Source organism: Chelmon rostratus, chromosome 6, assembly GCF_017976325.1.
Source record: "Chelmon rostratus isolate fCheRos1 chromosome 6, fCheRos1.pri, whole genome shotgun sequence".
Classification (NCBI taxonomy): domain Eukaryota; kingdom Metazoa; phylum Chordata; class Actinopteri; order Chaetodontiformes; family Chaetodontidae; genus Chelmon; species Chelmon rostratus.
In genome coordinates this window covers 19124950-19143107 of record NC_055663.1, presented here as the reverse complement: position 1 = coordinate 19143107, position 18158 = coordinate 19124950, and the positions used below count along the sequence as shown (strand labels likewise).

General features: G+C 44.7%; 1 protein-coding gene across 1 annotated transcript; it reads right to left on the bottom strand.

Moving 5' to 3' along the window:
* Positions 1-1621: 1621 nt before the first annotated feature.
* On the bottom strand, positions 1622-17121 carry LOC121607417 (potassium/sodium hyperpolarization-activated cyclic nucleotide-gated channel 1-like). The gene is made up of 8 exons (XM_041938196.1): positions 16466-17121; positions 11892-12315; positions 10337-10498; positions 8030-8248; positions 6600-6746; positions 5369-5609; positions 4147-4311; positions 1622-3171 (listed from the first exon to the last, which is right to left on the bottom strand). The coding sequence occupies exons 1-8, from the start codon at positions 17119-17121 to the stop codon at positions 1622-1624; spliced, it is 3564 nt and encodes a 1187-aa protein (XP_041794130.1).
* Between the last annotated feature and the right edge of the window lie 1037 nt (positions 17122-18158).

The window sequence follows — 18158 nt, the reverse complement described above, 5'->3', positions numbered from 1 at the left end:
ACTCAAAGTAACCTTACACTCGACCCGAGCTGATGCCTCTGGCAGGTGGTGTGGTGGTGCGGGGTTGGAGGAGAATAGTAATGAGGGATTGATCGAGCCCATTGGCAGTGACTGGCTAGTGACTGATAATATCTCTCTTCCCTCGAGGGAGGGGGGCGCAGAGTCACAGCGAACTTCAGGCTCAGTAACCAGGCAGCTAAAGCCACTGGACAGGATCCTCTGATGGTTTGACCTGCTGACCGGCTAGCTGCTCACAGTTCCTCGCCGGCCACAGGTCCAGAGAGAGAGAGAGAAGTACCATCTAAACACATGAGCTTATTAACAAGGATTTAAGAGTCTGGTCTTAAAAAAGCAGTCAGTGATACACGTCTTATTGATTCAGCATAGCATCACAAAGCAGCAACTGTTCAACAACAGATGTCAAATTTTACAATCAAATAATGTAAAATGAAAGAGGTAAATATGCAGCAATATGACCCATCAGGGTTTCTTGTTAACCGTGTGTCCAAGTAACTGCTTTTAGCCCTTTGACTGGTGCAAGAAACATTCAGATCAGTCTCAGTGCATTGCTGGTTTCAGGATGTTTGATTATCCGCAGTTGCTTTTTATTCTGTTTAATCTCCTTGTTTTAATCTGCTCTAACTAAAAACAGAGTCTCACTCACCGACTCAAGTGCGTCGATTCACAGTACCTTTGTATACCCATAAAAAAAAAAAAAAACATAGATTATTGCATACAATGCTGATGGCACACAAACCTTGGCTCAGGTGTATGCTCTGTTCCAGAGTTATTATCAGGCTGAAATGAGTTGGCATCAGGTCGTGCGCCGGAGCAGTTGTGGAGGGACGAAACGGAAATGTGTGCGTTGTCTCTGAAGCCGGTTGCACTCTCCAGTACTCTGCAGAAAACCACCATCGGCCTCAAGTTCAGCACATTCAGAAATTAATCCCACTCAGACAGACAAACATTATATTACATTCATTACTTCAGTGTTTTTGATCTGATTTGTGTGACCCAGTTGGGTGTGCAATATTGCTGAAACGCTATCTTGGAAGACATGCCGTCATTAAACCATTACGTTGGGAGGATCTCTGAAACGAGCAAAGTGCACAGTCTGTCTCTCCTCTAATCTCTTAAGGGGTAACCTCGCATTCGCGCGACACACTCAAGTGGTGGGAAAGTAATAATTTAAAAAAAGGACAATAATTTTTGGTTTCAATCATAAATGGATACAACTAAATGGGTGAAGCTAAAAGGTTACACAAAATTGCCTGAACGACGGGGTTTAAACAAATACTTATAACAAATCACAGAGTGTGGTTATAATACAATACATAGAACAATTGATATTTTCATGAGGTGCTATATATACCCATCAGTAAGTTTGGGGTTTTATTACTATATTCAAAGATGCAATATCCTGTAGAAAAAAAAAACCCATCATTGTCCATTATTATCCACGATTCATTCACTCTGATTAAAAATGAAACCACTGATCCCCAATCTGATTAGAGCAACACACCCTCCGTCTTTAAAAATTGACAAAATAGTGGTTAAAACAATTCCAAGAAGGAGACGATCTCCCTTTTGTTCAGGCCTTGCAGGAGGGTGTGTCTGAACCTCACAAGTTGGATGGAAGTTTGGACTGTTTGTGTTCAGGCTCTAATACCTTAGCGGGGGATCTCGCGTGGGGGGAGTGAACACCAGCGGACTGGTTCTGAGATTCGGGCCCTGAATGTGTCCGACCGACAGGAGCGGCTTGACCCGGGATTGGGCTGTAGGGTTTATTGACAGCCATGGGGGAGGAGAAGGGGCTCAGTGCCCCTGCTACACCCTCAGAGGAGCCGCTCATGGCCAAAGGCCTTTCCTGGTGTATAGAGCTGTGAGAGCCTGAGATAGTCTTTATTTCCTGGGTAAAGAGATCCATCGAGGACTCGGCCCTCTCTTTGAGGGAGCAGGCCACCCTGGCGGGACATGAGGTCTGGGGGGTTAGAGGGCTGTGAGAGCCCACGGTGCTGGGGAGCTCACTGTGGTAAACTGTCCTCCCCCTCACAGGACTCTGTATGCTGGGACTGTGGACTGGAGGCGTGTAGCAGGGCGAGGCCTCGGCGGAGCCATACTGGGCCAGGGAGGCGAGGGCCGAGTGCTCGGGGAGGACCTGGGGGAGGAAAGCAGACTGGAGACCTGCTAGGCTGTGCTGTGCCAGGGAGGCTGCGGCCCCTGCTCTGACTCCAGACCCTGGCTGAATAAATCCAGGGGAGGATTGGGTGCTGGTGATGAAGGGAAAATGTGGGAGGCCCAGACTACCGGATGTCCTGCCCGCTCTGTCAAGTCCGTACCCCATCTGCTGCGTGGTGGCGTGAGAGGTCTGCTGCAGCTGGCTTAGTATGGGGCCGACTGAGCTGGAGATCAGAGGGCTTATGGTGGGGGCAGAGGGGGCTGAGAATCTCCCTACAAGCCTCCCTGGCACCCCCTGCTGGAGTAACCCTAGCGGGTGTGGCGGGGTGGTCATAGCACCGTGGAAGGGCTGAGAGTGGAGCTGAGCAGAGCAGGTGTAGGAGATGGTGGCCTGGCTGATGGGGAAGACTGAGGCCATGCTGGAGTGGGGAGGATGGGGCGGGGGCAAATGTGAGGGCAGGGGGCCCAGAGGCTGCATGTTGCTGGTGAAGATGGGCTGGGACATCAATGTGGGTGACACGGGCCCAGCGGAGAGATGTTGTGTCCTGAGGGACGCCAGTGTGGGAGTCTCCATCCCAGATCTGAATTTAGTGGAGCTGGCAGGAGAGCCAGGCCCTGAACCACAGCTGCTGGACATGTTAGTGCCAAGATGGACTCTCTGTGGGTGGCTGGTGGGGTCCTTCAGGGCGCCTGGTACCAGAGGATGGTGGAAGAGGATGGGAGGCAGCTGGGATTGGTGGGCCAAGGCCAGAGCCAGTGGGGTGGTGGCCGCAGCAGCCTGGAGCGGGGCCTGAACCAGCGGGGCCCAAATGACCGGAGTGGGTGATGGGGGAGCAGGGGGAGGGTTTAGGCTGGTCTGGATCAGCTGCGTGCACTGGGCCATGTCGCGGTCATGTTGCACTATTCTTTGGATGATCTCGCTCTCTTGGAAGTTTAGAGTGCCAGAACTTTGGTGATGCTGGACTTTGTGCTGAAGAACAGAGTTCCTCTTTCCTGTTAAGAAAAAAACAAATGAGACCATGCTTTCTTTCTTTTCTCATTAATAAGTGCACACTACATATAATCAGGACAACTAATTAATGAAAAGGCTTAAAATCAATACCGTAACATATCTGTATACCTGCAACCAGTTAACATGGATGTTCAGTTCTTATGTGAGGCCTTAAAATTCATCACAATGTAGCTGAAACACCGAAGACCAAGTGGGATCCAAAACTAAGTACACAATCTAAATCTTAAAATGGTTTGTGGACTACTGTTTTGAAGTCTCAAGTTTGGCATTATGGCCGTGGCCATTTTGGCTTTTTTGGAGCCAGAAGCGCCCATATTTGGACAAGAGGGTGGTGCTGGGGAGGGCGTGCATTGCTGCGCCTGATTAGATCTGATTTAGGACCTGTGGACACGCTGAGACTTGTCAATCACAAGGTAACAACGTCATCTCCTCCATGCCTCGTTTTACTTTGAACCACCACACCCAATTAACACCACCCACATGTGTGAGTTAAAATATGGATTTTTGACTTAAAATTTCATTTAATTTGGAAGAAAGTGGCAAGATTACAGATGCATTGATGATGCGAGAACACTGATGGCCTGAAGTACTTAGTTCATCAGATTTAATCCATTGTTTAATGTGCTTGCTGTAATAGTTTCTTTGTAATATTGATGCATTGAAAAAATAACGCTTCAATCCATTCATTCATTCATCCTCGACTGCTATTAATGAATTTGAACAGCCTTGTCTTATCCTGAGTTTAAAGGTGCACCCCACATATCACATGCTCTGGCAAGCCAGCCAATGAAAACCATCATACAAACAAAATATAAATGCTACTATTCAAACCAGACCAGCATTAAATGTAGTATATAAAGAAAATAAGCAAACAAAAATAAAATAGCAACAAATGGATAATAAATGTTTTTAACTGTAAAACTTGGCAGGTTTTTATGTCTTGGCAAAGGACTCACCGATGCGGTCCAGGCGGTCCAGAGCCACAGTCTCAAAGGCCCTCCTCATCATGGGATACTCCTCCAGCACCTCGTTGAAGTTGTCCACAGACAGAGAGTACAGCCGGCAGTAGTTGTCTGCCCGCACGCTGGCCGTCCTCCTGCCTCGGGTCAGCAGGCAGATCTCTGCAGGCGGTGGAGCGGAGGAGTTCAATTATTTCCACCATTTCTTTCAAACATGCCCTGCTAAGTGCAAGATTAACATCAAGGATTTTCTTTAAATGGGTAAATAATATCAAGCATTACATGATGATTGCCCACTTTTCTCATACGAGTTGCGTGATGCACTGCGGCCACATTTCTATCTTTTCAGATCCATTCATGAAAGCAAAAGGCAAAAATAGTTTTATTAGTGCGAGACGATAAAACGCGAAAAGACCGGTGCCTTTGAACCCCACAGATGGAGCACTTAATGCAATTTCTGCAGCTTACAGTTTGTCCTGACCTCATCTGTCGTGCCAGATCAGAGAAATAAAATAATGCGCCATTAAAAAAAAAAAAAAAGTAGACATATTTTTCAGGACAGACATATTGAACGCAGATTCACACGCTCTCTCTCTCTCTCTTTCCTGTCCTGTTTAACAATTTAATCTATTTAATACTCATGACACCGTGGGATTGATGCTTACTTTGCCATGTGTTGCTTTTAAACACACATTTTTACATTTCTGTTACAAACACGTAGGCTGGACTATTCTTAAACATCACATTATAATAAAAAATTATCTCCATTCTTTGGTATTGAAATAAGTTGCTCAAGCTGTCAGATCACACCGCTTTCAGGTAAAAATGCAACTAAACTTAATTATATATTGACGTTTTCTGGCTGACATTTGACGGCGGCATTTCACTTTGCCACACAGCTGGCCGCCGGCGACAAATGGAAAGTTCTGGATCTTAGCTTTAAATATGGCGTTAACAAAAGGGAAAACCCCACAGATGGAATCAAAGATCACAAAGCTTTGCTCCTCTTAGTCCCGAGCCCTTTTAAGGAGATGATGTGGACAGTTTTTTTTTCCCAGCTGTAATAGTCGGGGAAGTTAATCTGCTGAGTGCCAGAGCAAAATAAATCAAAACAAATCATACTATCACCACTCCTTCACATCCATTCAAAGTGACTCGCTGCCAGCTGCGGCACACATCAGCATGCGGGACACACTGCGGGCTGTGTGCACGCATTTACCTCCAAAATACGAGCCGTCGGACAGCTTGGTGTCTTTGCTGCTCTTGGTGAGGACGCTGACGACGCCGTGCTGGATGAAGTACATCTTCTTGCCGATGGTGCCCTCTCTGATGATGTAGTCGCCAGGCTGGAAGACCTCGAAGCGCAGCTTGGTCAGCATGGAGGTGACGAAGTTGGGATCGGCGTTGGCGAACAGCGGCATGGAGGCCACCAGTTTGCGACAGTTGAAGTTGATGATCTCCTGCAGAAGACGCACGCAGCACTGAGTCAGCGTTACCACATGAGCACATTTCAATCAGTGTGAGCGCAGGGTGGTCAGCGGCGGGTCGGTGCTCTGTTAATGAGGCTGTCTGTCCTCCAGTCGTTGCTAATCAGATTACAAGACTGTTAGCATGCAAAGTAAGAGAGCAACATTAGATTACACAAATAATTAACTGTAGAGCATTTAGAACAAGGATGCTCACTTGAGTATTTCAGCAACCTCCCTATCAAACATATATAAGCAGTAGAGAAACATTCAATAAATGGGTTATAACACACACTAATGGAGCTGTTTGCAGATATGACATTTTGAAGTGGTTATTACTGCAGAGTATTTTTCAACAATTACAAACTCTTCTGTGAAAAACACTATTTTATATTGTTGCAACTGTGTTTTACGATATTATCACTGATCGTGTGTTTAAACAGCAGCCTCCACTCATGTCTGCCCACAGCAGGGGTCACAGTTGTTGACGAGTGCATGAACAGCACATATATGTATCTGCTTACAGCTCGACCACCAATTCCAAAAATAATAAGACGCTGCGAAAAAAATGTGAATAAAAACAGAATGCAGTCATTTGCAAACAAACTGTGTTTGCTATCCTTCACACAATCACGTGTTCACAAAGTGGTGAACCTCGCTCCATACCAGGATGCTCCTTTCATACCCCCCATCTACCTGTTTACCTGTGCAATGATCCAAACAGGTGTTTTTGGAGCATTTTGTTGCTCCTGTCCCAACTTGTTTGAAACGTGGCATCAAATTCAGAATAAGCAAAAATCAATGAAATTAATGAGGTCAAACATTGAATATATTGTCTTTTCACTGTTTTCGGTTGAGTATCTGTCTGTTTTACGGCGCTTCCTAACTTCTTTGGAATTGGGGTTACACATTATAGCGTGCACATTACGATGACTCAGCAGTATTATCATCAGGACAACAACAACAAGGCACACGACTTCTGACCTCTCGCAGCGGCTCATTCAGCTCCTCCAGAATGCTCTCCTCATCAAACATCTTGCCCTGGTACCGGTGTTCGTAGTAGTCATGGATCCTCTGGCGCATGTCGGCAGGGAGCTTGTGGAAGGACATGTACTGCTCCACCTGTTTGTACTGCAACAACAACAACACACGGCAGATTCAACACGGGCATCTAAGTGAGCGAGCGCCGGGGAAATAACTGTAACTGTGATGTAGCCGTCATGTCAAAATGAATATATTACACTGATTGATGTGTTGGCTCAGAGGTGGACTATAACGTGTCTCATTATGTTAACAGTCAACTGTCAGGCCATCTGTGAAACCTGCCCACAGAGCAACGCTGTGCCTCTGTCCCATCTGACAAATACAGTTGTGCTCTGCAGGCTGCAGCTAATAACATTAACTAGTGTGTCCTTCAGCGGTGTACTCCTCTAGCAGAGCAAACACAAATGTACCCAACCTCTGTGCATGCTATGTGCTGCTGTAAGTCACCTCTCTCTCTCTCATGTCTTTCTTTTTTTTTCTGTCTTTCTAAAAATCCACAACAGGAGCTCAAAAAGCTCCATCCCTTCTCATCTATTCATAGTCTCCCTCTGTGGGGCATTTTCTCCCTCAAACGCCTCAAGATTTATGCCAGGTGGTTAGAAGTCATCACATCACTTTGTCACTTTATCATCGTCACCATTTTAACTGCGCGCCGATGGAATATGTGGAATTCGTATTCAGATCCTTTACTTACTTCCCCCCTCTACTGAAAATCCAGTTTTAACCTTGTTAACGTGTCCATATGGTGTTTTTTATATCCGACATCATATCATGAGTGAAATAAACAATCAACACCATGCGTGAGCATTTCCACCCTGGAGCTGCAGTGGACCAATGACAGTCTCACGAACGTGGTTCAGATAGCAGGGGTTCAATGGTAACATACATGAGGAACCTATCTCGTCAACTTGCAGGGTGCAGCGGAGGGGTGAATGGAGACAGGGACAGGGACTATTCAGATCTGAGCATACAACATAAAGGCAAAGGTGTAGAGTTACATCAAAGAAAATTTTTTCATAGAAAAAACTTCTAAACATGTAAGTCTGATGAACAGACATGAGTTTTTAGGGGTTTAATGAATACCTGGAGAGGACCTTTTGTAGAAGCAGCAATCAAAATCTTACATTTTACTATTGTAGTTTCTACTGTTTGGGAGTTTGATCTATAACAATGCATCATATTTGTTATATATAAAGTCAGAATCTGTTAAATAAGTGTGGTGGGGCAGAAGTATAAAGCAGCATAAAATGGAAATACTGCTGTGCTTGTATAAATGTACTCAGTTACGTTCCACCACTGCTTCCAACTCTCTTAGAGAGAAAAGAGATGTTCTGTGACAAATACCAGGCCTGCAGAGAACAAACACCCACCTTCTCCTGGTACTGCCTCCTGGACGAGTCCAGAGACTGAATGAGTGCAGTCGCATGACCCACAAACATGGCAAAGCAGGTAGCGCCCACAATCATGCTGAGGATGGTGAGCCACACGTCAGCCATGCCGATGGGGGGGTACAGGCCGTACCCGATGCACAGCATGTGACTCATGGCCTTGAACAGGGCGTAGGAGTACTGCTGACCCCAAGTGTCATTCTGAAAGGCACGAAGAGGAGAAAAGACAGAGTTTATCAATATCTGCAATGGTGGAGCACATCTGTGTGAGACGATTCAGATAATCAGAACACCAGGTGATGACGTCTTTATTTCCCAGGTTTGTTGGCTTTGAAGCACCTGACTGACAGGCGCGGACTGGTTTATGCACCGGCATTGTTGTCCTGGTGGATGTTTTGTTGTCTATTTCAGTTACCAGTACACCCGTTCATATACTCTGCACTCAGATCCATAATTATCTACACAAAACAATTATTTTCATTTTTGATTAATCTGCCGCTAATTTTCTCTCTAATTGATTTGTTGGGCCTCTAAAATATCAGAAAATTGTGAAATATGTCCCTTATAATTTCCCACAGTCCAAGGAGCTTGCTTTATTCATGCAGCAGTCCAAAGTTCACAGTTCACTATCACATATGACAAGGAAACGATTCAAATCCTCACATGTGAGAGGCTGAAACCAGGGGATGTTTGACATTTTTGCCCAAATAATAATGAGTTAAACAATTAATCAATTATCAAAGTAGTTGCCAATTAATTTTACATTAATCAACCTCACTGATTAATCGAAACGTTGCAGTTTAAAAGCGCATGACAGTGTTTCTCTACAACATTAAATATCCAGGACTAAGCACCTTTAAGTATTATTTGTTGAGAGTTTCACATTCATAAACTCAGCTAGGCTGCTTCATCAGGACTGTGTTGACTGACAGCAACCAAACAACAGATCAGATTTTGATTCAGATGTTGCTAAATGCTGATTGGTGGGCAGAAGTATGTGACATCATCTTTTTCAAACCAATGAGAAGAACTCAGACAGGACAAAAAACACGGCAAATCACATATGAAACAATCAAAACTGTTCATGCAGGACTCCGTCACTCAAAGTAAGAAAGTTACTGAAGAAAAAGGTTTTGCATTTAACCACTTAATTTAAAGTTGCCCTTAAATTTTCATCTGATGATGCCTTCGAAAAAAATTAGTGGCATAAAATGACCATAAGGCAGGCATGTCAAACTCATTCCATAAAGGGCTGTGTGGCTGCAGGTTTCCGTTCCAACCAAGGAGGAGCACACCTGGCTGGAATCAATTAATCAGCTGATCTCAGTCTTCAGCTGATAACTAAGTGATCCCTTGATGTTGATTGGTTGGCCTGCTGTCTGGTTGACATGCCTGCCATAAGGTTTTCCTCAGGATGTTGTCAGGGAAAACTCTTTGATCTATAAGTGTTTGCCCTCAACATGAGCTACTGAAGTGTTCCCTCCTGTGTTGCTAGAAGGTCCTCAGTCACCTTCTTTTTAAGGGATTCATGCCGGCCTCTTAACAGCGAAATAATTTGTGGGACAAGAAAACAGGCAAACTTAGAGTGACTGAAGAGGACAACTGGACACTATGAGGATAGATTTGACGTAGCCAATGTTAGCTAGCCAAATGGAAAAAAAACTCTATATGAACTCTATTATATCTATATTAAATTTGGTGTATCATTTTATTGAAAAAGGGTAGTTTTTGTCGATTCCTGATGTTTAGCTTTGATCTATTTCCTTGTCGTCACAGTAATATTTTCAGATTTTCTTCATTATGTCATGTGCACAGCAAGATTTCTCATCTTGATTTTGTCAGTCACTTCTTGCCACATCTATTGTTATGACTGGGTTAAATTTTCTTTGGATCATGAGCTTGCACCTTCAATATACTTGAAGGAGAACAACATTGTCAACCTCTGTCCAGTTTGTCTTTCATTTTCTTTTGTTGTCCATTTTGGAGAAGGTAGCTAACACTGACAATAATACTGCTAAGAAACGCTAAAGGATGCTGATGATGTGAGTGAAGAGTAACCATGGTAACTAAAGTGAACACATGCTGCATCATGAAGCCTTAATCTAAACACTCAGGCAAGTAGACAATTTAAGAGGCTTTATGCAACACTCCTAAATGAACCCACTATCTTAGGGAGGTATTTTGCATAAGGGACAAACTTTAGTGTAAAAAGTTTGTTCATGCAACCAGGCACGGGGCCCTAAGAGGAACACATTTGGATGCTGTCTGACTCATAAATAACCCACTTACCACCATCTTATTTCTGGTGACCCAGCAGTCAGGAGGAAAGTCCTGCAGCATGGGAACCAGGAACTGCAGACAGCCATCCCAGTGACACAGCAGCAGCATCATACCAATCAGGTTCATGATGCGCACCATGGCGCTGGCCAGGTCATAGGTCATATGAAAAACCTGTGACACAGATTATCAGCATTAATGGAACTGAAACAACCAAACACACGTCTCTTTGTAAATAAATCTATGAAATTTCAATTCTCTGTCATGCAATCAGAGGATTTGACATATACGGGAGGTCCTGTGTGGGCCAATGGACACAGGGGTCCTATACTGGACCACATTGTTCTTAATCTTCTACAGACCACCAGAGGCTGATTCAGTGTTGCGTAACCATCTGGAAGCAACATTAATGACCTATGGGGAATGCAGCCTCGGTTGGAATTATAAAAACAAGATAATGCAGGAAAATATCTGTTATTAAGTAAGTTGATTGTTTGTGAGTCTCAGAACCCACAAATTAATTCTACAGCTTTGGGAATATGGACATTTTTTTCTTTTCTTTTCTTTTCTTTTTTTTTTATAATAACCAGTATTGTGCGTTTTCCCTGAGAGGAAAAAAATGTTGTAATCCAGACAAGGTAACAAGTTATGAGAAATCTGCTAATGCAAGACAAATCTCACTATGTGCAGCACTACAGTCAGAGGAAAGTTTGAGAGTAGAGCTGCAACTTTTCTAACTCGTTCATCTGTTTCCTCTTTTGTCAGAAAAGCCCATCACATGTTCTCAAAGCAACGCATTACTATACATTACTCGTTTTGTACTACCAGCAGTCCAGAGCCCAAAGATATTCAATTTACTGTAGTAAAGACTTAAAATATTCACATTCAGAAAGCTGTTAGCAGAGATGTTTTGGCATTTTATTTCCTAAAAAATGACTTAAATGATTCTCAGAATTGTTGCTGATTAATTTTCTGTCAAGTAATCTGCAAGTAATCAACCAGCTGTATTAGCTCGTGTGAAGTCTTACAACCCTGATCCAAAAAAGTTGGAACTCTGTGTAAAACATAAATAAAAACGGAATGCAAACATTTGCAGATGAGCTGTTTAAATACGACGGTTTCAAGTGTTCCTGAGCCCATGTACTAACATCCTTTATACAATCATGTGTTCACCTCGCTCCACCCTCGGTTGTGAACTACTGAGCCTTTCAAGCCTCTCATACCCAATCATGATACTATCACCTGTTACCGATCAACCTGTTTACCTGTGGAACGTTCCAAACAGGTGTTTTTGGAGCGTTCCACAACTTTCCCAGTCTTTTCTTGCTCTTGTCCCAACTTGTTTGAAACTTGCTGCATCAAATTGAGAATAAGCAGATATTTACAAAAATCAATGAAGCTGGTGAGGTGAAGTATTATATATATTGTCTTTGTGCTGTTTTCAATTGAGTATATGTCAAAAAGTATTAGCAAATGATCACACTCTGTTTTATTTATGTTTTACACAGCATCCTAACTGTTTTGCGTTCAGGGTTGTATATAGAGAGCCTGTCCCTGCAGGATCTACCTCTTCCCACTGGTGGATGTAGCGAATGAGTCTGGAGAGGCGCAGCAGCCGCAGCAGACTGAGGATCTTGGTGAATCGGACGATCCTCAGGGCTCGGGCCGTCTTGTAAAAGTCTGAGTTGATGCGTGTCTCTACGATGAGAAAGATGTAGTCCACAGGTATGGAGGAGATGAAATCCACCATGAACCAGCTCTTCAGGTACTTGATCTTGATCTGCTGCGGGTCCAGGATGATCTCCGTGTTGTCCTCCTTGACGATGCCCGTGCGGAAATTGAGGACCAGGTCCATGAGGAAGAAGGTGTCCGAGACCACGTTGAAGACGATCCAGAGCGGCGTGTGCTCGTCCTTGAAGAACGTGATGCCCACGGGGATGATGATGAGGTTTCCCACCATCAGCAGCAGCATGGTCAGATCCCAGTAGAACCTGAAACACACAGGGTGTAACTGAGCGGAATATTTTATGTCAGGATGCATAAGTGATGTTTTTGTGGGAGGTTTTTTGGGAAAGGGTCTGGCAGTGAAGGGGGAGGGAAACGTGGAATGACAAGCCACAAAGGTTTCCAGCTGGACCCGAACCAGGGACACAGAATCAGGGGTGGGTAGGATTGCAATACAAGCGATGCACGTGAGTTAAAATGTATTTTTTTTAAGGAATGAGCACTTTTTCTGCAGTTATCTACTTTTTACTTCGCTACGTTTGCCTTGAAAAACTGTGTCCTTCAGACAGTGCAAACATAATGCTAACTCCAACGTTAACATTACCTTCATGAGTAAACTGAAATTGTTTGAGTTTTGGTCTAAAAAAAGCAATTTGATTATGTTATGTTGGGCTCTAAGAAAGTATAATGGGAATTTTTTGGTATACTTTAAAGACAAAACAAATAAATCGATTAATCAAGATAATTATCAGCAGATTAACCGATAATGAAAATAAATGATATAAATGCTGCCATAATGTGAGAATTGCTTATCAGCAGTTTGAACTTTCTGGTCTATTTTCTTTGATCAAATCGGTAGAAAAACATCTGAAAGACACAAAAACAGATGATGAATAGACACCAGTTTTATCAATGGCTGCTGTTTGGCTTACACAGAAGACTCTCAGTGTGTGTGTGTGCGTGTGTGTGTGCTGAATATGTGCTGCATTATTCAAAGCAGTTCTGGACGTGTAGGATCTCCAAATAGATATTAATCTGTGGGCACACTGTAACTCCAAACCCACTAGATTAATGTTCAAATGAGCAGAAACAAGACAAACAAACTGCTTGAGACTAAACAAAGCAAGACCGAGATGAAACAACGATGGCTCGCTAATTCAGTTCAATACTGGCCTTCTGGCCGCAGGGACGGGGAAGAAAATGGGTTATCGGGATTCATCTGAATTTCTCATGAGGAAATATTGATTTTCACAACTAGCTAAATCCTCTAGTATCAGCAGCAGCGGGGTCAATATCACCTATAATTGCACGCAAAAAGGGGCTGCTTTTAGTTGTTGTTTACAGCAAAGGCACCAAATTGCATTTCAGAGTATTTCAAAGTAGTTTCATTAAATTTCATGCCTTCGTTAATAGTTCTGGCAAATTATAGGCGGCAGTTGTGAGATAAATATAGTCATGTTGTGTGACACTATATGTAGCTGTTCCACTCTGTTTACTATCATGAGATCTGACATGGTCATTTGTCAGATAGAGTCTGCAGACTGCTTGAAAACATTCACTGCAGTGTTGCTGCATAACAGAGGACAATTACAATTCACAGCAAACGCGCACACATACAGTTACACACAAAGGCCAGCCAAGATATGGAGCGCGTTTGGTAACTGATTACCATCTTGAGTGTATGTGAGACGAGAAAGCATGCACACGTGTGATTGCATGTCCGATCCATTTCAGAGACCTAATTAAGCACTGATCGATCCAACAGGAGCCTGACACACCTACATGGCCAGCGCAAACTGTGCATCGGGGGGGGAGACCTGCGAGGGCGCATGCATTACACCACTTAAGGGTACTCGTGGCATGTGAGGAGGCATAGAGTAACCACGCTGTGTGAGCCAAATGATTGAGAAAGAGGAAATCAGAGGAAATGCAACATTTTCAAAAGTGCTGATTGGACAGACGTCTCACTGCCTTGTCAACAGGTCTAATTCAAGACTTTAATGCATGATTGCCTGACAAGAAAGAGGAGTGTTTGGCTAAATGTGAGTAGTATGTGATGATGATGATGTCTATGGATGCTGCAAACAAAATCAATAAAGACACAGCTGAGAGCCACAGGCAGCTAAACTGTGTTCCTGACCGGGGTCCATCACAGCACCAAACCTTCACGGGAGAACATCACAAAAAGAGGGAACCAGCGAGGGCAGGGTGGCCATTTGTTCTAATCAGCTTTCTGTTGTTCTCTGCCAAACAAAGCATTTGCATTCCTCTCTTCATCTGCCTGTTGTCTCTGCGGTGACACACTGGTCCTAATTGCACTTCCCCTCTCTAGCTAAATCCACCGTTATCTCCTGGGAATCCATGTCATCTCCAGAAGTCAGCCTCCCATCAGCCAGATGTTGAGTAGTTAGCATTACTGCTCTGCACACGTCACTGTGCTGCAGAACAGTGGAACAGCTGGACCACAAAAAAAAAAGGTCTGCAGGGGACAGTGCATTACTGCCGTCCCCTGCAGACCATCCCGTTCGCTCATCGGCTGACTGTGCACGCAGCGTTCGGCCCGCAAAGCTCAGACAACTTGCTGGTGTAATCTGGCGTTGCCATGAAAATACATCTGACAGTTGTGGCGTCTCTGAACATCGACTGGTCCGCGGCGGAATCTTGCACTATTTGGGTCAGAGTGCAACTATGTTAAAGAGCATGAGAGCACAAAGAGAGGGGAGTTACAAGCAAAGTGAACACAAAAAGGCTTAAAATGGTGAAAGGAGCTTAGATCAATCAGGACAGCTGAAAAAGGGATCACATTTGTACTAGAGATACTTATCTCTTGCTGCCAGAGCGCAGCTGAAGCACAACAGCCTGCATGCAGCTCAGTGGCTTAACACACACCTGTACTGCGGCTCAGGCCCACCAGCAATCATATTAACCATATTTACACAGCGTGCCAGTTCAGTATGTCCGCTGCTGTAGCCGGCGTAAAATAAAAGACAGTAGTCGCTTATGGTGTAAACAACAGAGAGACTGCGTTTCTAAAAGACACAAGGAGAGGACGCATGGGTCACACTGTACTGAGCTGCTGCACAGTGGTCATGGAAACACACAGCGTGTCAGCACACAACTGTTACAGATATCTGGGGTGAAGTTGAGAGTTTGCAGGATTAGGATTGGATTCGTCAGTAAGCCAAAAATGACCCAAATACTCTTTAATGGCGCAAAGGTTTACACCTGTAACTTGAAATGGGATCTGCAGGATAGAGTGTTCGCCTGAAGAGGCCCACGTCAGGCACCTGCTCACAGCGTGATCCAAACCGAGCACGAAGTGATGACACCTCATACACAGAGTTAACAGCTGGGTGTCCTGATTCCCCACAACATCATTTTCATTTCAATCTCTTTCTGTCTCTTTCTGTGTGTGTGTGTGTGTGTGTGTGTGTGCGTGTATTCAGTGTATCGCGGTGTGTCCCCTCCCCGTCCACACCATCTCTGCTCCATTAGACTAATTGTACTGTAATAATCTCCACTGATGTGTGCTTCTAATATCTTGAATGGTCATGTTACCCTATTTTGATTACCCCATTTCCAAGCCCCTGCTGCACTCTCTGTAATCCATTGCCCTCGCTAAATGATAAAAAAAAGAGTGTAATTCAGATGAGTGGAAAAAAAACTGCAGTGACACACATTGGCGTACAACTGGCCGGTGAAAATATGATGACGGTGAGCCTCAAGGTTAAATGTCATGAAAATCCGTTGACGGCGGTGATGAACAGAATGCAGGTTTGTGTGCAGTATGCAATGAAATGTAGAACGCGCACATATGCATGGCACAGCGTAGCTGCAAATTAGGGAATTACAGGTTGCCTTAGTTTGCTGCACAAATTTAATTTACGAAATTGTACAGAAAATTGGTTGGTTGGATTATCATATAGCCTATTCTTGTGTAGAAACCATGCACACACACTCACACACACTTCTGCAGGCCAAACAAAACAGGGATGTACATACACACACATATTTTTGGCTTGTAAGAGGATTTTGTGTGCCAGCCAACTCCTTGACAACACATCAAATGTTTCCCTGTAAGAAAGGCTTGCACAGGTTGAATTTAGAAAAGGATCATTTTTAGAAGTGAAACCATTAATCTACTGAAGGTGTGTATTCAACTCATGATATTCTGCACACATTCCTGACTATCATGTTGTCATAATATCAACAAAAAGCACTCCTGCATACATGGGGATTAGTGTGTGTCCATGATAGAAAGTTTATAGCGAGCTGATCATATTTGATGGCATTTTATGTCAGGATTAGGCTGCTCTACAATGATCTCACAAGCCTAAAACGTGTGACAGGATCCCTGCTGCACTTTTCTGTAAGACACCACTGCTTGCCAAGAAACGTTTTCTGCGCACAAATTACCTAAAATCACTGTACGGGTGGATTATCCAGAAGCCAGCGGACTTTACTCGCTCCCTCTCATGCTCCACGGCCCTCTCACTGCCCAACATCCGCAGGGAGAACTTGTTGACTCCTGGTTGGAGCATCGCCCCAAACTGCCGGTGCATGAAGCCGGCTTGGTACAGCCGGTCGTCCTCAGGTATGATTTGCTCGCTACCCTCCAACTTGATGAAACTTGACTGATCGAACACGGACCCTTGCCCGGTTGCGCCACTCTGACCACCCGTTGCCCTTTCCTGGGCCCCGGGGCCGTGCTCACCGGGGAAACTCTCGCTGACACCCGCATCAGCCTCGGGGATGAGGCGCCGCTGCTCCGCTGGATCTGACCCGGCAGGATGCCGCCCGGTGATGGAAGAGATGCTGCCCCTGAATAAGCGACAGTCCCCGTTCAAGTTGGTCTTCACAATAACGTCCCTTTCCAAGTCTTCGCTCCTGGCCTCCTCGATGCTCCTGCAACTGCTTGCAGGAGACGGGGAGGACAAGTGTTTTAGCCGAATACTTTTCCTTTTAGTGTCCTTGTCGCCGTAGTCTCCCTCGTCAATCACGAAGGCTTTTTGCCCAATGTTTTGCGGCAAGCTGTAGAGCCGTTTGCGCATGGAAGACTGGAATCTTTCCATTTTGAAGAAGGAGAGGCGATGCGCTCTAAGGATAGAAAACAGAGGGATAAATCATGAATCTCATACACTTGGGGTGCCACTGGAGGCAAAACAGTGACGGCGCATCCGCAGGACAGGTTGTATCTTATCTGACACTTGGGACGTGCCTCTCTCCCCCGATTCAAACATTGAGATGCGTCAACAATACGTGGCCGATCCAATCCGACGGTCATGTAAAGGCGGTGAACGGGAATTGCGTGTAAATCCAGGTAACCCCACGGCGTGCAGACGAGAGCGCATCAGGATGCAGCATGCTGAGCGTCGGACGTGCCGGAGTGGGAGAACGCCGCTGCTGAGCTCCTCAATGACAAAGCATGATCTCCACCTCCCCAAAATATCTGAGCTCTCCGCCAGCGCCAGGTGATGACACACATGCACGCAGCTGGCAGCCGCATCCAAAGAGCGCTGACATCACTGATCCATCAGCCTCCCGCTTTCTAATAACGTGAATATTGATGGAGCTAATCTATCGGGTTGCCATAGGAGCCAGGATGGCACATGCGCTCACCCCGCCCAGTCAGGACAACTGGAGAGGATGATTCAAGGATGCGATCCAACCTTGGAGTTCAGTTTACTAGTTGAGAGAAAGCGACGGGATGTCAGAGAACCTGATCTTTATGCAGCATCGTACAAATACTGTGTCGAAAGAGGAAAAAATATTGCAATAATGTGTCGCACTCTGGCAGCCGGTTTATGTTGGAGCCTATACTGAAATCACACTTTGTGTGGCGCTTATATCTGCAGCATAAACGGCATTTTAGATGGCCGCATAATGAATTTAAGCATGCGTAATGGGTTGTTAGAGTTGTTTTTCGCCTTTAACACTCATTCTGATATTAAAACAGTCAGAGGACGTTACACTTGGTCTCAGAATTGCTCATGCTCTATAATAAAAGGTGTTTTCAGTCACAAAAAATTGATAAAAAAAAACGGTCATTCTCAAGGTCTACTGACAGCAACTTACAGGTTCAAGTGAAGTGAGAGGGTGCATTTGCAGT